Source organism: Acomys minous, assembly GCF_964271855.1.
Source record: "Acomys minous genome assembly, chromosome: 14".
In the NCBI taxonomy this organism is placed as follows: Eukaryota; Metazoa; Chordata; class Mammalia; order Rodentia; family Muridae; genus Acomys; species Acomys minous.
In genome coordinates, this window is record NC_140496.1 from 82,768,941 (window position 1) to 82,794,097 (window position 25,157).

The 25,157-nt window shown below is 40.0% G+C and overlaps 1 protein-coding gene across 6 annotated transcripts in view; it reads right to left on the reverse strand.

Annotated features, from left to right (window-relative positions):
- Positions 1–25,157, reverse strand: part of ANK2 (ankyrin 2) — a 574,434-nt gene that overhangs the window by 412,398 nt on the left and 136,879 nt on the right. The window contains exon 2 of one of the 6 annotated variants that reach the window (XM_084755409.1): positions 13,680–13,740. The exons of the other annotated variants lie outside the window; for them this stretch is intronic. Coding sequence (XP_084611535.1) covers positions 13,680–13,700 — 21 coding nt within the window. The 5' untranslated portion in view covers positions 13,701–13,740. The remainder of the gene's footprint in view (positions 1–13,679; positions 13,741–25,157) is intronic. 6 annotated transcript variants of the gene reach the window in all.

The window sequence follows — 25,157 nt, forward strand, 5'->3', positions numbered from 1 at the left end:
GCCAATAAACTTTATAGGGTAATGGCTCAGCAGGGACCTTCTTAATGAAGTGTAGCAAGTGTCTAGAGACACCCTTGTCTTGCTCTGGTTATTTGTTATGAGAAAGTGTGTCGGCCTGGAAAATAAGTGAGGATGTGTTTGAACAATCTCAAGAACAAAGTCACACGCCTACACAGCCAGCCAAAGAAATAATCACAAGTTACACATAGGTGTGACAGATTCTGCCACTGTGGCAAGGGATGCTTCTAGAGAGAATGCAATGAGGCTTATGACTATAGCTTAGCAAACGGTGACCGTGTAACTACAATCTACAGATACAAGCATAGCTGTGATGAAATTAATAGACCGCAGTGCAACTGTGATGCAATCAAAAGCTGCATGACTCTGATGCAACCAATATCTAAAATGCACTCGACTTTGTCAACAAAGCTACAATAGACATGGTATATAATTTACATTTTTGCTCTGGTTTTTCATGGTGTTCTAACAGAGTCACTTAGCTATGTATTACATCTGCTTCTAAAAGAAGCAGGCTGGGCAAGGTGGCTCTGTCCAAAATACTCAACATGGGCTGACTTCATGTAAATGACTTTTCAGCTTTGCAACAGTGTGAAAATGTAGTCATTTAGCCAATGAGCTTGTCATTTTCTGTATAGTATCTAGAAGGACATTTTTTAAAAATTAGATTATTTTGCTCAACTCTATGCTAATGTGAGTGTTCTGTTTAGATAGGTTTGCTGGGCTATGATGTTTGGAAATGTAATCAAATGTTTTAAAATGTATCAAATGTGTTTCCAACAGTTATGGCTTGAATCTAAACTGTTTCACACAGGCTCGTATGTTTTGAGCCCCCAGTCCCTGGCTCATGGCCTGAGTCTGAAGGCTGTAGAGCCTTGAGAAGGGAGGAGCTGGGGAGCAGAAGTAGGAAGTAGCCCACTGGAGTGGAGCTTTTGGATGTTATGCTCACACCTGGTTCTGATTCTGTTCTGTTTGCTTCCTGGTCAGTCTAGATTAGAGGACTTCTGGACCCATGCTCCCACAGCCATGAACTCTGTCATGCCTTCCCCATCGAGGACTGAATTCCTCTGAAAACATAAGCCAAAATAAGCCTTTTCTTCCTTAAGTTGCATCCACCAGGTACTTTGTGACAGTAATGTATAGAGTAGGTGATAAACAACCTTAGGATTTTTTATTTTATTTTATTTTATTTATTTATTTATTTATTTATTTATTTATTTATTTATTTATTTTTGGTCATGTGGTTGTGACCCCTTTGGAGGTGGAACAAACCTTTCTTTTACAGAAGAAGCACCAAGGTAGAAAACATTTTCCAAATAGCTGTAATATTTTCCTTGAAGCAACTGAGGAAAGTATTGGAACATGTTTCAATTCACTGACAACTAGGTACTGGGCTGGAAAGGTAGCTCAGCAGTTAAGAACATGTCTTGCTCATTCAGGTGACTCAAGTTGGGTTCCCAACACCTATGTCAGATGGAGCTGAAACTGCAGCTCTAGGTGTGCAATGCCCTCCACAGGCCCCTGTGGACACCTGCAGTCACATACACACACACACACATACACACACACACACACATACACACACACACTTCAAAATACTAAATAAATATTTTTTAAATGCCACCATTGAGTGAGATTTATTGTTTTTAAAATTATCTGTATTACCTGTATTATCTGTGTTATCAGTAGGCCCGGCTAGCAATCAATCAAGACACAGACACTTGTTGTATTTTAAAACACCCTTAGCTAACCTGAGGCAGGGCAGATATCAATCCTCTAAACTACCTCCCATAGTGGGACAGGCATAGGATCCCTGCCTCAATCCCGTGCCATCTGTGTCTAATAACTTCTATCAAGGTACCTCCCATCCATAATCCCAAATACTTGCTAATGTTCTTCATCTGGGCCAGATTCTCCATCCATGCAGGCCATGTGCTTCTTCTCCAGCTAACCCATGGCAGCCTTCCTCTCTTTACTTCAGGTCTCTCTCCTTTCTCCTCTTTGTGGCCTTCTTTTCTTCTTCCCAGGATTCCTCTCTCCTGGCCCTACCTACCTCCTGCCCTGCCCAAGTGGGATGGCTTTTTATTAAACAAAAGGTGTGTCACACAGACAACAAGCAATAATTAGCATCAAAATACATCAGACCGTCCCCCAACAGAGATTGCCTGTGAATCTATTGCCATAGGATGCTGAAATACAAGCAATGTGCTCAATGTGGGATTGATTATGTTTACTGCAGTGAGATGACTGGCAAGATGACACCTCAGCCTTGAAAGGCAACCTCTTGTCATGTTTAAGTATCTGCTCTCTGATAATAAAGCCAAGATACTGTTTCCCTTGTAGTTAGGAAAGAGTCTTTAGTAGTATGTAAAGTACTTCACAACTCACACCTGTCATCCCAGCACTTGCATATCTGAAACAGGAGGATTGCTTTGAGCTAGAGATCAGCCTGACATACCAAATGGACTCTTATCTCAAAAAGAGAAAAACCCAACTGTTATTTAGTAGTAATTGTAGTAGTAGTAGTAGAGTGTGTGTGTGTGTGTGTGTGTGTGTGTGTGTGTGTGTGTGTGTGTGTAAGTACCCATGAAAACCAAAAGAAGGCATTGAATCCCCTGGAGCTGGAATCACAGGCAGTTATGAGTTGCCCAATGTACGTGCTGGGAAGCCAACTTGGATCCTTTGAGAAAGAGCCAGGCTCTTTACATCGAAGCCATATCTCCAGAACCCATTTTTCTCTTTTTAGAGACTAGTAAAATAAACTTGTCTTTTAGTAATACCAGGATAAATACCAGCTACAGCCTAATATTAGAACTCACCCTCTGTGCTTCCTGTTACATCTCCAGTATGGCTAAGTTGGTGCCAGTCGTTCTAAATTACTGATGTTTTCTGGGGTTTATCTGTTTGGTTTTTCTGAGTGGTGGGATGAACCAGAACCTCATGCGTGGTAAGTATGTTTTACCCACTGATCTGTCCTATCCTCAACCATTTTTAAAGTTTTGTTAATACTCACCATCAACACTGGTATTTAATGGTCTGAATTTATTCACACATAAAGTGGGTCAACATCACACTAATTTCTCATAATCAAGTAGGCTCTTGACTGTTTCCTCAAAACAGTAAACTTGGGTTGGAGAGATGGCTCATTAGGTAAAGACACTTGACACACAAACCTGACAACCTGAGGTCAATCCATAGAACCCAGACAAGGGTGGAAGGAAGAAGTTCAACAAAATTGTTCTCTGACCTCCAAAGTGTGGTGTATGTACAATTCCCTACCATGCACACGTCACACAGAGATAATAGACAATAGATAGATAAATGATTAATAGACAGATGATAAATAGACTATTAATATAAGATTAATAGGTAGATGATTAGTAGATGTTAAATAGATAATTAATAGACATAAGATAGATGATTAATAGATAATAGATTTTAGCTAGATATATAATAATAAATGGTAGATGATTATAAATAGATAAATAGATGATAGATAATAGATAGTGACGATAGATGATAGATTTTTTTTGATGACAGATATTTTAAATAACAACTTATCCTATGTCTGGCTATCATACCACGGTCAATAATCCAGTGACTACCTCAAGCATTGCTCAGCAAAACCAAATTATTCTTTGTGCATCGGTATCTTTAAATCTTGACTTGAACAAAAGATAACAAATGTCAATACTTTTTGGTATTTGGCCGTGAAAAGGGAATACATTTTTCTTAGCCCCCATGGTAAGAATTTAAGCATAGGCACAAACAAGGAATTAGCAATGAAATGTATTTTAAATTCCACTTTACTACGAAGTCCTAAGCCATATCAGTGAAATTCAAAGTTTTCCAACATACCACCCTGCTGAGCTAAGATAGATAACCCTTTTTGGTCCTTCTCGTAGTATGTTAAGCAGAGTGCATGCAGGTAGTAAGCAACCCAGTTGCAGACTGAGGCATTGTGCTACCTAATTTTATGTCAACTTGACACAGCCTAGAAACATCTGAGAGGAGGGACCCCCAGTTGAGAAAATGCCTTTATGACATCCAGCTGGAAGGAAGCCTATAAGGCATTTTCTTAGTTAGTGGTTGACATGAGAGGGCCTAGCCCACTCTGGTCACTGAACTGCTGGTCCTGGGATCAATTAAAATAAACAGGAAGCTGAGGAAGCCATGGAGAGCAAGCCAGTATGCAGCACCCTCCATGGCCTCTGCATCAGCTCCTGCCTCCAGGTTCCTGCCCTGTTTGAGTTCCTGTCTTGACTTCCTCCAATGATGAAGAACAGTGACATGGAAATGTAAGCAAGATAAACCCTTTCCTTCCCAGGGGGCTTTGGCCACGGTTTTTCATCACTGCAATAGTAACTCCTACTAAGACACTCTTTGTTAATAGATGTCAGGCTATATAAAAAGAGAAGTGACCAGTCGTGTGTGAGCAATGCAGAAGCTGGTACAAGTACATTGGAATATAGATCTGCTCAAACATCACTTCCTTTCCAAAACCCTCCAGACAAAGAACCAGCCTTTCCTTGAAGCTTTCATTTAAGGGGAGCAGAGGTCCTTAGGGTAGGTACAGGCCCAAGGTCAGTCAGAGTAGCCCTGCAATTTCATCACCGCAGTATTTAATTAAAAGGCACTTTAGAACCTTTGAAGTTATCCACTCCTGCTTCTGTATTTATCAATTCAAGAAACTGAGTTCAGATTACTTGTCATTGTCCAAGGCCATAGTGTTACCTAGTGATGGATCTGATGCTAGCAGCAGTCTTGGGATTTCTAGACAGTTCTCCCCACTCTGCTGCCAGTCAGAAAATAATAGTTCCCAAGCTAATACACCCAAGGACAAATGTGCTATGCTGGATTGCTGTGAATTCTAAGTGCTATGTGTAGAAGACTATGCCATTTGACATTTAGCAATGAAAAATGAATACATTTTTCTTTGCTGCCATGGTAACAAACATTTAAGCATAGGCACAAATAGAGGAAATTAGAAAGAATTGTATTTTGAAATCTTTTCAAAATGTGTAAGCACTGAGATGGTTGAAGTGAAGCACTTGTAGTCCCAGCAGTTGAGTAAGAAGGATTGGATGTCAAGGCCAGCCTCTGCTAGATAGTCAGTTCAAGGCCAGCCTACACTAAACAAGACCTTGTCCCAAAACAACTGGGAAAAAAGAATACTTAGACACATGGCATCTCATAAAGCTTAAAATGACTTCTCCATAATTACAAATGATATAATTGCAAAAAAATTAAAGAAATCTGCAGCAGAAAAAAATGTTCCATAAGAAGATTATATACAGAAATCACTTGGATTAATAACCAATAAAACATACTACTGATAGCATATGTATAAATAATTATGATACTCAGAATAGTTACTACCCAGAAATCCCTGGGTTTAAATATAAAATTTAATTATTTTTAAAAAGATTTATTTATTTATTATGGATACAGATCTTGTTATAGATGGTTGTGAGCCAACATGTGGTTGCTGGGAATTGAACTCATGACCTTTGGAAGAGCAGTCAGTGCTCTTAGCCTCTGAGCCATCTCTCCAGCCCCCAAAATTTAATTATTTAATGGTTGAAATTCAGCATAATATTAAACAGAAAATGGAGCAGAAGAGAGCATCCTTGATCATAAAGTGTGCGTGCGTGTGTGTGTGTGTGTGTGTGTGTGTGTGCACGTGTGCGTGTGCAATAAAAACTAAGGAAGACCTGCAGAACGACCATGGCAGTGCAACTGGATAAGACTTCCCCATTGCATGAGGAAAAGAAGCAAAGGAATGTCTTCATTGCACTAATCTACATGTTGCTCGTAAGTAATATGGAAGTGTCTTTAGAATTCCAGGGGATTTTTAAACAGTGACATGCAAATTATGTTTGTATAGCTGAAAATAAGGATGCTTGATGCTCTTAAAGATGATCATTTAGAACTGTCTTAGCTTGGTTTGAAAAGGATAGGTCTGTATCAAACCGCAATGCCTCCTGCCCTTCGGCACTCCACTCCCTGTCTGCTGTGTGTGTGATCTGGAAACAGTATTTCAGCCAAATGCTTTTCAGTAGAGAACCTGTCTTGTTTGGCTATGAGACGGTCATACCAATATGCCGACATCTGCCACTCAAATGCCATGAGATCACAGCTGTCACTGACACCATCTCAGTGGTGTGGCCAAAGTATTGTGCCATTATAAACGTCGGTAAGAAGAAAATTGACCTGAGTCCCTTCAATATTAGGAGTCAAACATGGAGCTAAGAGTGACTCACACCTGTAATTCCAGCACGCAGAAGGGTGAGTTATAAATGGATTACAGTGAGAAAGCTTGCATCAATAGAAAAAAAAATCACAGTAGCAGCTAACAAATAAAGGGATAATGCAAAAGTTGGTGCTTACCCCAATAACTTGTAAGTATTTGAAAAATGATTATATCTTAAAATATTAGATTCCTAATGATAACACTTTGCATAGTTTTTAAATTTAATTAATTTCTTGAGTCACAGTCTCTGTATGTAATCCAGGCTGGCCTTGAACTTAAAATCTGCCTGCGTAAGCTTCCTGATTGGTAGGATTATAGTTGTCCACTTGTGATTTCTGGCTACTTTAAAAATAATTTTAAATTAAGTAAATGAGACCCCAGTGGGTCATTATGGAGTCCTCTGTACCTGAATCTCTTGTGTCTAGGCAGAACTCTATCTCTGCATTGGTTATTCAGCAGAGCTCTGTAAGGCACTCTGTTCTGCTTCAGAGTACTAGGATAGTGCAAAGCTGGGATGACTTTGATTGACAGCGCCACATTCCCAGTGTCCTCTCACACCTGCTTGGCAATTAAGATGTTACATGACACCTGTGCATTAGCTTTTGGCGACTGACCAGAGGGCAGGCTTCTGTCATCTCCATCCTGTTCCCCCACCTTCTCTTTCAAGCCACCTCAGAGCGAATGCTATTGATTCCTGTGGTTAGTTTACTAATTGAGGGATTCCAGTGTTCCAAACCAGTGGAATCAAAAAATGCTGTCTGATCTCTACAACAAACATAGTTACTAGGTAGCTTAGTAATAACTTTATTTTTTAAAAGATTTTATTTATTTATTTTATGTATGAGTGCTCCATCTGCATATACACCTGTAGGCCAGAAGAGGGCATCAGATGCCAGTATAGATGGCTATAAGCCACCATGTGGTTGCTGGGAATGGAACTCAGGACCTCTGGAGGAGCAGTGAGTTATTTCATCTGCTGAGCCGTCTCTCCAACCCTAGTAATAACGTTTTACTTTACTGAAACGTATTCATTGCCTTCCTTCATTGTAGACTTTTAGACCATCAACACTAAAATGTTTTAAGGAAAGGGGAAAAACTCATGTTTACTTTTTATGTTTTAGGCATAACATTTCGTGGCAACAGGCATGAGTTACACCACGTATATTTAGTCTTAGTAGTTACACTAAACAAAAGCAGGATCCAGAAATGAAACCATAAAGCATCAATAATCAAATTCCCATTGGCTGACTCCAATCCTTTATGTAACCGATACAGGTGAAGTCCGGTGTGGCTACGCTGATGTTAATGTCATGTGTGGCTGCGTGCACTCCTACAGATGTTCTCTCCATGGGAATGTTACGGGAGACAAATATTGCTTTGAGATTTCTTTGGTGTCAATGAGTGACTTATGACGCAAAGCTGGATTCAGAACACGTGAGGTCCGTTATTTGTTTATCAAAAGGAACTACATTTGGAGGAGCCCCATAGTGGGCTTCCCATTTGATTTTTTTCAAAAATGAAAATATTTCAGAAAATTCACCAAAAAAGGAGAAAAACATTTTAAACTAGAAGCATCTTCTGGTTTTAGTGCCTAGTGTTTTACTCCCATGCTTATTAATCAAGAATGCAGTGATCTGCACAATTGCCAATTGTACAGAAACATGTTTCACTCACTCACTTCAGAAGCTTAAACTATTTTCCCATTTTAAATAGTTCCCCAACAATTTGACTCTCCATTTTCTCCTCCTCTTTAACCTGGATGAGCTGGCACAGTTTACATAAACTCATGTAAGTAGGTTTGGCTTCTCTCTGGTGCTGCTGCCAGCATAATGAGAAAGTGACAGGGTAATTGTTCTTAACATATTGATCATATTATATGCTTTATCACAATAAAAAACTATATTGAGCCAGTGTGGTGGCACACACCTGGAACTGAGCCAGTGTGGTGGCACACACCTGGAACTGAGCCAGTGTGGTGGCACACACCTGGAACTGAGCCAGTGTGGTGGCACACACCTGGAACTGAGCCAGGGTGGTGGCACACACCTGGAACTGAGCCAGGGTGGTGGCACACACCTGGAACTGAGCCAGGGTGGTGGCGCACACCTGGAACTAAGCCAGTGTGGTGGCACACACTGAATCCCAGCACTGGGAGACTACAGGAGGAGGATCATAAGTCAAGGTCAGCCTGGGTTATGTAGTAAGACCCTGTCTGAAAATGTTGGCTTTATATGTGAGTCACATGACAAAGGTTTATGATAAGCCCAGCACATCTTCCTGGTGGGGACTGATGCACATCCTCTCAGAACTGGGCATTCTATAAAATTCTCTAACTGGAAGTGCTTACTGTGAGAAGGATGCTGTTCACATCTGACTTATGGAGAAGGTGCTAAACATTTAGGTCTGGATTTCAAACTGTATTCATCAAGCACTCACTCAAATGCAGCCTCAGATATGTACAAAGTCTAGCCAGCAACACACTTCTAGACAATTGTACAAGTATCCACTGAGAAAAGGTAACACATCTAGAACCACGCAAAATATAATAGATCTTGGAGCCTGAGTAAGTTACCCCATGTAATCAATACAATCTTAGTCTGTGGTTGATCTGAGGTGCCCACCACTTAAAGTAAGATTCTCACCCTTGTCCCTTGCTTTCCCACATATCTAATGCAAACACTCTTAGTCCCCCCCCACACACACACACAGATGTACACAAAAACTAAGTGTGAAATCTTAAATGATGTTGTACTGTACTACTAAAATCAATAATATTTTATTTGCTAGTACTTTCCCATTGTTATTTTTCTCTATCTCCTGATAATCAAATTTTGTTATTTTATTCAGCATGCCCACCCCATTTGGTGACCTACAACTTGTCTAGTCTGGGTTTTTTTTTTTCCTTTTTAGATTTTATTTGCCTCAGCAGAAATAAAAATATGAGCAAAATGAAAGTCAACACACTGATGCATACAGAGCTCAGTTGACAGCATTGATCTCAAGGCTCTCAGAAGAAATGTAAGTTTATCCTGAGCATCAAAGGCTTGTGATTGAAATAAGGTTGATCACCCTTGGTTCCCAAACCTAAGACTTGAAGATGTTCCAAAATCCAAGGTTTGGAGTTCAGGTTTGATAGCACAAATGGAAAATTCTTCATCATGAAGCTTTGTTTTGTGCACAAAATTAATAAAAAAGTATTGTGTAAGTCACCCTCAGGGTACACATACCTAAAAGCCAACAGTAAATAATAAGCCAAACTCTCCAAATTACTAGAATTAGGCTTGGGTGTCTGTCAAATATGATAAATTATTTTAGGAGATCAAATAGGTGTTTATAACTCTTCTTAAAAGGAGGCACGTAACGTAGTGGCACATGCCTTTAATCCCAGCACTCAGGGAGGCAAAGGCAGATGGATCTTTGTGAGTTCAAGGCTGTCCTGGTCTACAAAGTGAGTCTAGGATAGCCAGGGCTACACAGAGAAATCCTGTCTGGAAGAACACCCACACCCACAAACTAAAAAAAAAACAACAACAACAACAACAATTTAAAAGAGGCATACAATAGGTTTTTTAAAAACAGTTTTCAAACATTGCCTCTAAGATCTCTCAGGAGTATATAGTGCTCCATATATTACTTTTTCCAAAGTGTAGAAGACAAAAGGTAATTGTTTCCTTTTGAAACCTCAATATTCGGATACTTGTACTGGACAGAAATATGTGCACTTGCAAATCTAGGAAGTCCAACCTATTTTGCTGGAGAATTCCCAGCGTACTGAATCCTTGCCAAAAAGTTAAGTTGGGTTATTTAAAGTCTCCTTTCATCCATCTGCAAAGTCCCACTCTCTCTCTCCGCTGGCTCCTGCGGACCCATGAAACGCTCAGCGACTGTCCCCTCCTTTAGAGTCCCGCTTGAAAGAAGCTCTCGCGAACTGGACTTTACTGTGCCCTGTGGAGCTGGATAAAGCTTTCCCGAAAGGAGCCCTTGCTATAAGATTTGCAACTCTCACCATTATTTGCGATGCTTAAAAGCACTTCTGAAAGCTGTTAGCACTTGATAATGTTTTCTCTGTGCCACTGAACAACTGATGGAAGCCAAACGGAAAGGGCCAGATGCGTGCCAAGGAGGGCGCCGTCTCTTCCATGAGATCTGCGCGTCCACTCTCCAGCCTCTGATCAGGCTAAGGCCGTACTTTCTTCCTATACTTCCGTCAGTACATGGACTGAGGAATTGGAGTCAGCTGTGATTCATACACATCTGTGGAGGAAAGTCCTTCTCACATGCCGCAAAAAGGACATACATATTTGATTATATGTTTGTAAAACGAGTGAAGAATTTGATTGGCAAGTAACACAAATTTACCATGGTTCCTTGTCTAACCATAAGACCAACGCAATAACTGATCAGTTGCTCGTCTCAGTCAATAGAACAGACAGGAATTAAGGTAATGAATTGTAGGCCCCACAAATGACCTTTGATTTTAAAAAAAAGTAATCAATAAACTTGTCAAACCTTTTTTTTTCTACTTTGTTAGACCCTGATTTCTTTTTTTTCTATTTTGTGTGTATACATGTTCATGTGTACATGTGTATACGTGTGTGCACATGTGAGCACACATGTACGCATGTGGAAGCCAGAGGTTAATATTGTATGTCTTTCTCAGTGGTTTCTCCACCTTTTTGAGACTGCATCCTCGCTGAATCTGGACCATTCCTGGGGCAGACTGGTTGGCCAGTGTGCCCTACATTTCCTCCTGTATGCCTCTTCCTGTACAGGGATCTGTGCCCCCTTTTTGTTGGTGGTGGTGCTGGTGATGATGACGATGACATTTACATCTTCACACTTGCATGACAAGCACACTACCAACTGAGCTCTCATCCCAGTCGCTGCTTTCTCTCAACTCCCTATTATACATGGGTTAACAACAAAGAGTTGGGAGTCCCATGTACAATATAAAAAAACTTTTTATAAATTAACTGTTTTTCTCAAAAAAGCTATTCTTTTTCTCGTTTGTGAAAAAAAAAGTAGTAATCTTTAGCTTACCAAGTTTTTAAATTCCTTTTTCTTTTTTGCAACAAAGAAGGAACGAGTTTTAATAAAGACTGTGAATGTCTTTAACCCCAAACAACAGGAAAAAATACAAGAGTATTATATTTTCTAGTCACAAAAACTGCATGTAAAATACAATTGCAGTGACATAGAGATGCCACATCTAATTATATTTAATGGAAAAACTACAGAGCTTCCATTTGTTGGTTAGAGACACTTAAATCAATCAAGGCAAACAAATCTAATTCTATCATTATTAGTAATGATGTATTGCTTCGGGAGAAAATAATGACATAAGATGCACAAATTGCAAGATGTAGGTACCTAAACTTTGAACAAATTATTAATGGGTAAAGTGAAAAATCAATATATCATTGCTTTGGGAAATGTCTCAAGGATTACATCTGATTTATAGGCAAACACACAAACAGGGATCTCTCCTTTTACATGAAACTTTTTATTATTTCACTCTAACAAAAATGTCTATATCACTGACCATGTCACTGCAAAACTACTAGTAGTATACTACTCACCAATATCAGAAAAATGAAATCTTTGATATTTTATCCCAGGTCTTATGTTCAGTAGGCCTTGAAAAAAAGACATCTAAAATCTATAAATGTTATAGGTGGTCCACATGGCTTCACATTAAGCTTTTTAATTTATTCACATTTCCTTTTGCTACCTACTTCTCTGTAGCTAGACAAGAATTCATACACCAGTAAACAGAGATTCTAATGTGGAATTCAGGGAAATCACCTAAACTGAGGTCAAGAATGGAGAGACTTCTCCGGTGGAAAGAGAGTCATAGAAGGAAAGGATAAAGCTCCCCAGTCAGGGGCAAGCCTTCCAAAGCCATCCCTTCCCCACCAGGGATGTGTCATGAAATGATGAGACAATCACTCCCAAATGTACCACAGATTTCTGCGCTGTCCTGCTGGGCCTCTCCCCAGTCCCCACCTGCCACTCACACTGGAAACCCTCACTGGTACTTGAAGTAAGTCAAACAGTTTTATCATATGCTTACACAAAGAGTATTCATCATAAAACAAGACAGAGTGTTATCTACCCACCCTTAAAATAGCCCAAGTGGAACTGTATGCCCTCATGAACAATAATAAAATTGCCAACAGCAATGTTAATAAAGCAATGCCTACAAAGTATAGACGTTGATTCTAATTAACTATTCATTATTCAAAGAGCATAAACACGTTGGTCTGAAGTCATTTCCTATTTTTTTTTCAAGCACATCCTCAGATGAAGTCTTCTCAGGTGGCAGCTGCCCAAAATCTTACCAGGCAATTTTTCAGTAAAACTGAAAGTTCTTTAAAATTGTATTTTTTTAAATAAAAAAAAAACAGATCATTTCCCTTCTTCTGAATTCCCCCTACATCTTCTAGTCATTTGTATTTACTTCTTCATCTTGTGTGAAGGGACAGCACATGACTCATGGCATCCAAAACACAGCTGGTGTTTTGCACATTTACAGATGTTGTGAGGTCACATGGCCAGCCTAAGCGTTTATAATGTATATATTTTTCTCTTTGATGAGATTGAGAAGGGTTCCACAATATTTTGAAGATTAGTTTTAGGGGGGGGAATAAAACCTCCTGGATATGATCTTGCCTTTTAAAAAGGATTCCAAACATCAAGTGTACAGCACCAGACTAAGGAATCAGTTTCTACAGATGTATTCTTTTTTTCCTGAAGAATTCTCCAGCTGGATGCAGTCTAATTTAATAATCCAGAATCAAACACTCCTGTCAGCAAGCTTAAAACAGTGAAAATTATAAGTAATTCTGAAGACAGACTGTAGAAAATAAATCCTAAGAACAGAAATGAGAGCTGGGTGCGGAATGAATCCCATGCTGGCCATTCTATTTATTACAGTCAACCAGCTTCCCCCTTCTTCATTTTCTAGAAATGAATATGAGGAAAAGACAATTTCTCTTTCCATTCCCATATAATACCAATACTATACTGGTAATAACTGCTTAGACACAGAAGAAAGGATTGTCATACTTACTTTCTTCATAATTTAAAAGGATTACTGCTGGGGCGCCTTTACATCTGATTTGCAAGGTATTGTTTTTGTTTGGTTGGTTGGTGGGGTTATTTGTTTTGTTTTGTTTTTTTGAGACAGGGTTTCTCTATGTAGCCCTGGCTGTCCTGGACCTCACTTTGTAGACCAGGCTGGCCTCTACTCAGAGATCTGCCTGCCTCTGCCTCCCAAATGCTGGGATTAAAGGTGTGCACCAACCACGCCCACAAGATTACTAAATAAAGTAGTAATCAGTTACATTCTAGCCTCTATGTCTTTTGATGGGATTCCTTCAAAATAACAATAAAATACCAAAAGTACCTTTTGCAACATGGTTGTCATTTGAAATAGCAGTTCTTCATGTCCCTGATCAGTTACTTACCTAAAAGGGGGAAAAAAGAAAAGACATTAAGAGTTTGTAATCATAATGTCATTAACAGCAGTTAGCTTTGAACTAAAAGCAAGTTTGTGGTGCACACTGATACAACTCTTCTTAGTGTAAAGGAAAAAAACAAAAACACTATTTCAAATGCTCAAAAAGTAGAGGAAGTATAATATGAAAATAGCATATAATATGTAAGAAGCACAGATTTCAGATAATATGGGAATTTCTGTAATCATTTAAATCACTAGGGGAATGTTTGAGGAGATTGTGAACAGTAGAGCTATTTGTGTTCACTCATATGAATGGTTTCATTGGCTCAGGTTTAGTGTAGCAAGCAGCATTAAGCCATATACTCTGATTGACACTGATCACTTTTATGTACTCAAGATATGTTAAAATAGCCTATCTAAACACTGTTAGGTAGGCAATCCTCTTACATCGCTGCCCACTGGCTTTACAGTGTAGACAAAAAAAATTTAATTATTGTTAAACACTCTCAAAACTGAATTTTAAAACAATTAACATCTACTATCCCAGTATATAATCCAACACTGTTTCCTTCCCTCAAATTTGTGACTATTTCTATGTATTCACTAATAAACCTAGCACACAAGCTTACACCCAACATTTTACTATTTGTATGTGTGTAGTATGCAGCACATGGTGCGTGCACATAAATGTGTGTGTACATGCCCTTGCATGCGCATGTGGTAGCCAGAGTAGGACACTAGGCATCTTCCTCTACTGTTCTCTTGTCTTGTTGCCTTGAGACAGGGTCTCTCTCGCTGAACCAGAAATCTCCAATTTAGGTAGGCTTGCTGCAAGTGAGCTTTGGGGAGCCCACCTCATCTTCCTAACTTTTCTATTCGTTGTTTGAAAACTTCACAAATGTATACAATGAAAAATGATCATATAGATGACCCATGCTAGTTCTCCCTTAAACCTGTCAACAACACCTCTGCTCTTAACTTCACACCTTACACACACACACACACACACAGAGAGAGAGAGAGAGAGAGAGAGAGAGAGAGAGAGAGAGAGAGAGAGAGTTGTTCATGTGCGCTTGCGCTGGAGGTCATCCACTGGAGCACTGGAAATCTTATCACCACCATCACCGCCCTGACTCTGAGGTCAGAAGCCACAGAGCTACAGCGGGTGCTGAGGACTCACACTTTCGGAGCAGCTGCTCTTGCTGACTGAGCATCTCCTCCACCCCATGCATCTCACTTTAATGTGAGTAAATCTGTGCCTTAAGCTGCTACTGAAGAACTAATTTAGCCACTATCTTCTTAATGATCATTTAGATCAGTGGTTCTCAACCTTCCTAATGCTGTGACCCTCTAATATGGTTTCTCATGTTGTGGTAACCAACCATAAAATTGTTTGTTTGCTACTTAATAACTGTGATTTTGCTGCTATTATGACTCGTAATGTGAATATCTGGGTTGTGTGATGGTCTTAGGTGATCCTTATAAAAAGATCATTCAAAACCTCTGGGGTCATGACCCCCAGGTTGAGAACCACTAGTTCAGATACTGATTTGTGCATGTTCCACTGTCTGGCGAGAGGCATGCTATTATTCCTGTTTTCATTTTTATGGTTTTGCTTTATATGTATGGGTGTTTTGGTTGCATGTATGTCTGTCCACCATATATTTCATTTGACTGTTTCTTTTCAGCTTTCCAAAAGCACCATCTATCATCCACGCAGAGCTTCCACTATGCACATTATTAAGTATTTAATTCATTTTTAATTGCCAATAAAATCTTCCTCATTATACTTATTTCATAAACTAATACATCAGGCTCTGCTTTTTTGCTCTGGGTTTATCTTCTTTAAAAAGTTCATAGATTCTTCTATGTTTTGTCATTATCTCTTGGTTAACTAATTTTTTAAACAAATTTTTAAAATGCAGAAATCCCTCCTGGGTTTCCCTATGTGAGTTACCATCGTTAGGCAAGCAGAGTAGGATGTGAGGAATGGCCTGGCATTGAGGACAGTGAGGAGACCCAGATGACTCACTGAGGACAATAAAAAAGCAAGCTTGGGTTTCAATGTGTGCATCCATTTGGAAATTGTGCTGCTTGGCACATTATATTCAAATGTTTTATACTTTCAGTGGAGCCTGTATTTATCAACTTCAATGCTTTTCCTGGGCAGAATTTCAAAGAAAACTCACCACACAGTCATATCATTTGACTCCAGAGAAATAAATTTCAAGAGTATTTGCCTCGTGAGAGAAAAAGGACAAAGACTGTGGGCCGAGGTTTACCCGGAAGAGCCTGGCATTGGGGTCTAGTTAGCCTGCCTTCAGGACCTGGCATGGTTACTTCCTAGCTACAGGCTTTGTACAAACTGCTGAGCTCAGAGCCTCCAGCATCGTCATGAAATGAGGTTACTTAAAAAATTAAAGATAGGAAGTAGGATGCTCCTGGCATAAACTTGGCCTGCAAAAATCAGTAACATGTCATTAGATTGTTAGATTTATTGACAACAGGCTGCATCTAGACCTTGCTCAAAGCAGTTCGCATGCATGACCTCCTTTAACCTCACAATGACCACGTGAAATAGTACACACCTAGTTGATGGGGAGCAGATTCAACATCTACCTACTCAACCACACTGAGAATCCAGGGCCCAGATGAACAGCCACTACTTCTCTTATGCTAAGCCAGCATTCTCTCCATGGTGATTTACTGTCCTCTGTCTCCATCCTCCTCTTTGTCATTCAAAGTGGCCATAACAGTCTCTCATTACATTTACTTTTAAACCAAGTGAATGGTATCCATAATCCTGAAACTGCCTTTGAAAACCATGTGTCAGAACACCTCTCCCACATAATTTCATTCGTCCTGTGCCCGCAGACACGCAAACAACAGATCCTGTTCTCCAGTTCTCTTGCTTCATCTCAAAATATTTCTTTTTGACAAAATAAATGGCTGCACGTGCTGATTACTTCCCAGCTCCCACTCGAGCACACACCCTTCAGGTCTATGTACTTTTTCTCCTCTGACCTGTCCTTGGCCTATGATGCTGATGCTACAGATTTCATCACATGACCTCCCTCGCCCACTGGGTTGCATTGGGTTTGACGAGTAGAAATCCTAGGCAGCAGATGCCTAGATGGAAGAGGAGAGAGATGAAGATACTCACTCATCTGTTACCTCCTGCTTTAACAACTCTGACAATAGCAGCATCTGTCTATCACTTCAGCTTCTATCAGATGGTTCCCCATCCATCCTCCGGTAGCACACCTTCCTTTACTGTGGTCCTTCATGTCTTGCCTAGAATAAATGATGTTTGTCCTATACTAATGTACTACACTCCTTATGGGTTCCCATAATTTGACTGACGTGTACACTCATTAAACTATCTTCAACAGTCCTAGCTGTGTATGTCCATCTATTCTTCCTCAGTGAAGGAAAAAGGAAGATGCAGGGGTGTCTAAAGAGAAAAGATACTCCTTCGAGTTACCAATCTTAACAAGAAATCCCAGAATCATTCTATTATACTCATATAATTATGATCTATAAAATAATATGTATTGATTTGGAACCAGCTTTTATTCTTGAGGACCCTGACCAGGCCAATGTCTAAAACCACACCTCATTTTTTTCAAATATCTCATTAGCATCTCAGAAAATATGTATACATCATGCCTATTTAATCACATAAAAGGAATCCTTTCTATTGAACAACATCCAAAATTTTGTTTTAAATTTTCTTGAGTTTATATCTTCAAAAGAATTACAACTCTTACATGAAAGACTCTTGAGAGATGATGTTTACTTTTAAAATTCAATCTAAATACATTCAAAACTTTTGCTAAAATCTCTAGCTAAGGGGATGAAGTTGAACAGCAATCCTCATCTGATCCGCCAGTGGCATGAAATAAGAAATGAGAGACACATGTGGTCTGCCATTGCCTCTTCTTTTATTATACTGTTTGTGATGGCTCAATTGAGACTGGCCCCCACAGGTTCATATCTTTGAATACTTGGTTTCCAGTTAGTAAAATTGATTGGGAGGTGGGATTCTTGATTGTTGAGGAGGTGTGTCACTGGTGATGGGCTTTGAGGTTTCAGAAGACTGGTGCAATTCCTAGTGTTCTCTCTCTCTCTCTCTCTCTCTCTCTCTCTCTCTCTCTCTCTCTCTCTCTCTCTCTCTCTCTCTCTCTTCTCATGGTTGTAGAGCAAGATATGAACCCTCAGTTACCCCTTAGCTCTGCCATCATGGACTCTAACCCTCTAAAACTATAAGCCCAGTTAATTTTTTTTTACAAGTTGCCTTGGTAACGGTGTTTTACCACATGAATATAAAAATGACTAAGACAATAGTTTTCTTAATTCTTTGAGGATTTCATACATGCATATGATGTATTTTGATCCTATTCACTTCTCACTCCTTCCCTTCTTTCTTTTATAGCTGCCACTTATTTAATATTTATAGTATATCAAAAGCTATAGTATACATCTGGTGCATATTGTATGCTAACTTTTCACAGCGTAACTCAGGAATTACTATGTTTTCCACAAGAGAAAACCAGTCATCACAACTTGCCCAAGCAATGTAGGTAGTGAAGCCAGAATCCATCCATCTCTAAAATCTGGGGTTTTTTTTCCCATCGCATTTTACTGTCATCTCCTTCAAAAAGGCTTAGTTTACTTGATAGTGAATGATATCGGGTTTTGCTAACTATTTATTATATTGTATCACACTACATCATACTTCTTTGAGATGCAATTTAGCCTATGATATGATTATGATTAAGCCATTAAACTATTATAATGTTCCTGGCTGATTTTCCCTTACACCTAAGGAATGCTAGACCTCTACCATGGATGATTATGAAAAAGCAAAGGACTCAAAAATCTAACAAGCTCGTGATGCTCCTGAGGCTTAAAGTATCAGTATCCTTGAACCTCAAGTACCAGAATCACTATAGTTCTTTCTAATAGACATGCCAAAGTGGACAGAAGAAAGCCCATGAGGCCTCAACCCTACATAAAGAACTACAGGCAACTAAAGAATGCTGAGCCTGGGAGAAATATTCTTCTCCAGGAATGAGCACATCAAGTAATAATCCAATACCAAATGGTGAAAACATACATGCAAGTAACGTTGTACAGACTGAGCTGGCTATATTTAGGAATATATGCATATGCATATATACATATAATAACAAATAATAAAAAAGGGGGTAATGAGCCAGGCACTGTGGTATTCACCTGTAATCCCAGAATTTAGGAGGCAGAGACAGGTGGATCTCCATGAGTTCAAAGCCAGCCTCGTCTACAAAATGAGTCCAGGACAGCCAAGGCTAAACAAAAACAAAAACAAAAAACAAAAAACAAAAAAGAGGGATTATGAATTTAAAAGAAAGCAAAGAAGGAAGGGTATGTGGGAGGAAAGCAAGGGAAAAAATAGTTATATAATTATATTATAGTCTCAAAAATAAAATTTTAAAAATGTTAAATCCCTGAGTCCCATAAGCCATTCCTCTTAGAGATTTTTCTGGTCTCTCCCACGTGGTCCTTCTGCACAATGCCTCGTGAGAATAATCCCTGTTTCAGGGTGTGTGGACCTGCAAGGTCCTGGCAGCTTAAACATGCGAGTTCCTGGGGGCCACTCCATCTCTTGAAATAGAAGTCCTCAGGTGGAAGCCAGTGCTGTGTGTTTTAACGAGCCATGCAAAAAAATTCCAGTACATTCCACAAGGTGTTCTCCCAGATCCTTTGTCTAGTCACATTTTCACATACAGACCATCAAGAGCCTCATGGAGTCAAGGACTGGTCACCTTCTAGTTTCTATGGTGTATCCTTCTGAGCGGCCACTCCCATGCCTAGCACTTATCTTTCATGGTCTATTTTATCTGAATTAAGATGACAAATTCAACAGATGTAGTGCCCACATCAAAATTACAAACAACGATTCAGATACTTAAATCACAACTGCAGGTTTAAATTTCCTAGAATTTTGTATGTAGCCATGAATCTCGGATGGCTAATTCTAACGTTATCCTACAAAATCTTTCTGTGGCTCACTTCGTATGTGGTCGATAATCATTTGTGTGCTCTAGTACCAATTTAGAAAGTGAAATACTTAGGCTTTCAAAAGAAGTTTCCATCAAGGGGCGGAGGGGGAGGTAATCATAGTGAAAAAGAATTGGTCTCCAAGCACCAGAAGAATAAAACAAGTAAAAAAAAAAACTTGTTCAATTAAAGTCCCAAGCATATCAGTAACGACATCACATCACAGAATATTAATCGTGGACCAAGTTGTTTTTTCAGCGAGTAAATGCTAACAGGGCCAGATCCAGCATCTCACACAATTGCCCGGAACACAAGAGGGAAGTCAACATTGTGTGCTGCATGCTGAGCAAAGCATTCCATCTGACATTTAGAACCGTTGAACTACTTTTAATTTCAGCCCCAATTTCCAGAGACTGACAAAGACACAGAGCCAATGCTTGAAGCCCTTGCCTTTGGCTCCCATTGAGCTGCTCTGCAGAGCCTTTGAGGGCTCCCACTAGAGGGGGTATCATTCCTTCTGCGACTGAATAACTTGGTGCTGCCTGGCCTTTAGTCCATGTTTGTTCTTCTCTGAGATAGAGGAAGTGCTCCCCTCTCCGCAGCGGGGCTGCAACTCTCTGTGTGAACGGCGTCTTGCTCTTAGCTCCATCTAAAAAGCTTCCTTTGCCTCCTCCAGATTCACGCTTCTGCTCGATTCTCCCGACCTCTCGCTGGAAATCAGGATTCCATGGTAAACTATTTCACGTCTCTTAGTTCTCGTTCTTTCTCACCAGAGACTGAGCCGAGTTCGGCAAAGATGGGATGTCGAGAACCTGCTTTTGCCACCAATGAAATAGGAGCTAGACAAACGCTTCCACCATCAGTTTTCTCAGGATCACATCTCACCCTTAACAAAACAAAACTGAGCAACTATTGTTTTTTAAAACTAACCTTAAAAAAAAAAAAAGAACAAAAACAAAAACCCAGCTCCCGCTGAATATGAAGACTTGCTATTTTAACCTAGCTTTCGCTGTCCCCGCTATTTTTAGCAGCCACCTAAATAGTGATAACAGGCCCAGTGGCTGACCCACCTTCCCAGCCATGTCCAGAATGTGTTTCCATTCACACCTTACAGTTGTCCAGCCACAACTATTAAAAACCATATATAAGAGCTTAGAATGAAATTCATTGGTAAAGTGCTTGCCTAGCAGGAACACAATGCTGACTAAACAACAACAACAACAACAAAACGAATATCCAACCAAGTGGATGGATATTTCAGTGACTTTGTAGGGACCCCAGGAACTAAAGCAATATCATTAGTTCCCTCTCTTCCTTAACTCCTATCAAAAAGGCAGTATTAACAGTGTACAGGCACTCTTTATGTTTTAATAGAGATTGCACAATTAAATTAAAATATAATCACCAATAGCTATAACCTATAATTTACATGTTCCTAATATTACCAAAATTTATAGACTTGTTACATGTATTATTATTCAAAACAACTTCATGAAAACCACCCTATGATCTATATTCTGTTGACAAAGAAAATGAGGTTGTAACAATACATGCACAAGACCACATGGCTGTGAAAAGCAAATGCAAAACAGAACTCAAGCCTCATTTTCCTGCCTGGTGATGCCTGGCTTTGCTAATGCCTTCCCAATGAAGCTAATGTAATCACATGAAACATCACTAGACTGGGCATCCAAGGCCTTGGTGCCAGGCGAGCTGATTTTAAGGCAGTTCAGAGGAGAAAGTGATTAGGATGATGGACAAGGCTACAAAGACCCAAAGGAGGATGAAGAATTATCACTACTGATGTCAAAAAACGCACAAAGCATAAATTCTCAGGCAAAGTGTAAGAGGTCAGGGAATAGACCCCGAAGGCTAGAACACACTTAACAGAAAGATAAAACAGCTAGAGCTAGATCTTATAGGTCTTAAAACTATCATTAATAACAACTGAGTGTTATAAGCTGTGCAGTTTGATCGTTACTGAGCAATGACCACTGGTACCCGGGAAGTTTAAGTAATAACATGACATGGTCAGTAGGGCTTTTTGAGGAGATTCATTTCATGAGTGTGAATAGACTAAGTTGGAGAGAAAAAGAGATGACTATGTAGAAATAGAAAGCCAGTGATGACCTAGCAGGCTGTATTAGTTTGTGTCTCTGTTGCTGTGGGAAAACCATGATCAAAAACAACTTGAGGAGAAAGGGTTCATTTCATCTCATAGCTTTTAGTTTATCATCAAGGGATACCAAGGCAGGAACTGAAGCAGAGCCCACGGAGGAAGGCTCCTTCCTGGCTTGCTCCCCGTAGCTGTTCAGTCTTGGTTACCACAGACTCCTTACGTCATCCAGGATCACCTGCCCAGGGGTAGCACTGCTAAGAGTGGGCCATGCCATTCCATATCAGCCTGTAGAGGCCAATTAATGGAGGCATTTTCTCAACTGAGGTTCCCTCTTCCCAGGTGACCCATTTGTTGTCAAGCTGACAAATAAATAAATAAATAAATAAATAAAATAAAACAACAAAAACAAAAACATAACCAGCACAGAAGCCAAACACACCAAGAAATATAACCCTTAGCTCCTAAATGGCAAACGTGGTCAGGTAAGCCTTTCAGCTTATGGCTGACTTCTTTTTCCCAGGCCAGGGTGAGCGCTGATGTCAGCAGCAGTAGACACTGAGCTATGCGCTTCACAAAGCCAGGAAAGCTGGCTTAACATGAATCCCTGAGTCTGGCCCAGCAGCTGCCGTGAACTTGGCCCATGTGCATACTTAGTGAATAAAAGAATGAAGGAATGAGTCAACGTGATCATGGAAACACCAAATTGCAGGCCTGGTGTGATGGTGGGGGGGGGGGGAGGCACAGAAAAACAAAACTGGAGATGCATTCATTGCACAGACCATCACAGTACTTTGCACATAAAGCACACTCCCCCTAACAGGAAGATTAAGCAATGCCTCATCGTAACCAAAGGCAATGAACAGACCGAATCTGGATGACTTGAACAAAAACCAGCCGCTCAGTCAAAAAAGAAGAGGCAGGTTTGAAAACATCAGAGAGATCTGGGTGTCTTTTGTAATAATTATACTAAAGAAGTTTAGCGAACTGGGGAGATGGCTCAGTGGTTAAAGAGCTTGCCATATAATCATGAAGACTGAGGGTTGGATTGACAGAACTTGTGTGAATGCTCAATAGGTATGGCAGCCCCCCTATAACTTCAGCACTCATTCCATAGAGAAAAGGGGTACCCGGAGTGAGCTGGCTAACGAGGCCTGTTGTATGAGGAAGCTGTGGGCTTGGGTGAAAGATGTTGCCTCCGTGAGTAAGGTAGACAGCAGTCAAGGGAGACTCCCTCCTGCCATCAGCCTCGGGGAGGCTTCTACATGCACACGCACACACGTGCAGGCACCACCACATACACATATACTCACACACAATCAAGTACCTGCATTGGTCATTTGTCTAGACTTTCAACAATGGGAGAATCAGAGACAGGAGGATTTTGAGGGTTCACAGGACCACAGGCCTGATCAATCAATAAACTCCATGGTCAATGGCACCCTGTCTCTACAGCAAGTTGGAGGCTAGGCATGTTGGCATGGTAGAAGTGACATTAAGAGTGCGGTAGACACAGGAATGTTTAAAATGCAACATAATTCACGTAGGTCTTATAATTTACTTCCAATATTAATAAAATAACTCAAAAGGGGCTATTCTGTGTCCAAATTCTAAAAAGTAAGTTGTGTAGTTTTTACCTTACTATATATGTTAATGGCTAAAGAAAAGAATGTCTTTTTATAGAGGTATATGTGGAAAAAAAGAGGTAATTATACATGTGTATTCATATAAGTAAAAGCATAAATATTAAATATCAAAATGAAGGGAAATGAGTGAAGACATATATACATAATTTTAATTGCTTTGGATAACATTAATAAAATATGTAAATACACATTAATTTATGCAAAGGGGTTGAATTAAAGGGGACTTTCTGCACTCAAACGTAAAGAATCAATCTAATCGCTGAGAACCTATCTACAGTCCATTAAGGAAGGGAATTTTCTAGCTCTACTAGTATAAAAATAAGATAAATATCAAAATAAACACCATCTAAAATGGACGTTTCAATGTTTATTTACTCATTTTTATTGTTGTTTTGCTTTGGACCGGTGTTGCTGGAGAAGGAACCCAGGCCCTCGCATGTTCTAGGCAGGCACTGCACCACTGCGCTACATCCTGTGCCATCTTGTTTTAAATAAAATAATGACACGTGCCTACTGCCCAGGCTTTACAATCTCATCAACCTGGGTTTAGCCTACCTAGAAACAAGCCAAAAAGAGTTAGGAAATGCCTTTGCCTTTCTGAGCAAAGCATTTACAAAAGCTCAAAATGCCGTCACGCTACTTCAGACACCTCAGCCCTGAGTGACATATCTAAACTGACAGACCTAGGTCAGTGTCTACAGGGCAGCATCCCAAAGGAAAATGTCACTTCTCCCTCTGCCTGGTGCTGTGCTGACTGTGACTGCACCGGCCTCCTGTGGGGAGCGGCGGGAGGAAACTCATGAGCTTAGATAAAGAACGTCTATGTTCTTCATCCAGAGAAGGGGCGGGGAAGGCAATATTTCATTCATTTTCACTATTCTCAAGACTATTTATGTGTAAATCTCCAAATGAACTTCTAAATCTGGAGTCTAGAGTCTTTGTTTGAAAGAACAGTCAATAATGGTCTCAAAATGGTTGAGTTCACTGGAAAACCCTTGCAGACAGTATTTCAGCCAGCCGGCCAGGCTCACATCCACAGGGATGAGTCATATTGGTGAAGCCCTCTCTAATGGGATGTGATGGAAATGGCATTTTATCCTGATATTATTTTCCCCAAAGCATAATGAAGTCTAATTATCAGGAAGGGAAAAAAAATCACTCCACAAATTCCCACGGCGGGTATCCCACAATGCCCTGCGTGTCTCTGTCCTTCTTGAACTGTTAGGGAGAGCAACACACTGCCACAGGACAGAAGACGCCTAGAAGACAGGACCAAAGGAGCCTGCTAGGTTAAATGCCAGGGAAAGATGCTTGCCATGTAAGCTAGACAGCCTGACTTTAATTCCCAGAACCCACATAAAAGTGCACAGAGAGAAGAGAATCATGCCATGACATGTGCACATGCAAATCACACGCACACATACACTGTAACAAATGATTTTTAATAATATTTAAAAAGAAAGACAAGGCTCACAAAGAATCAATAAAAAGTTGAAAAATAAATACAACAAAACAAAAAGAACCCGATTCAATAATCTCAATCAACAGCGCTTGAGATAGGTGGGTGACTATTGCTATAGAGAAACACTATAGCCCAAAGCAAGTTGGGGAGTGTTCATT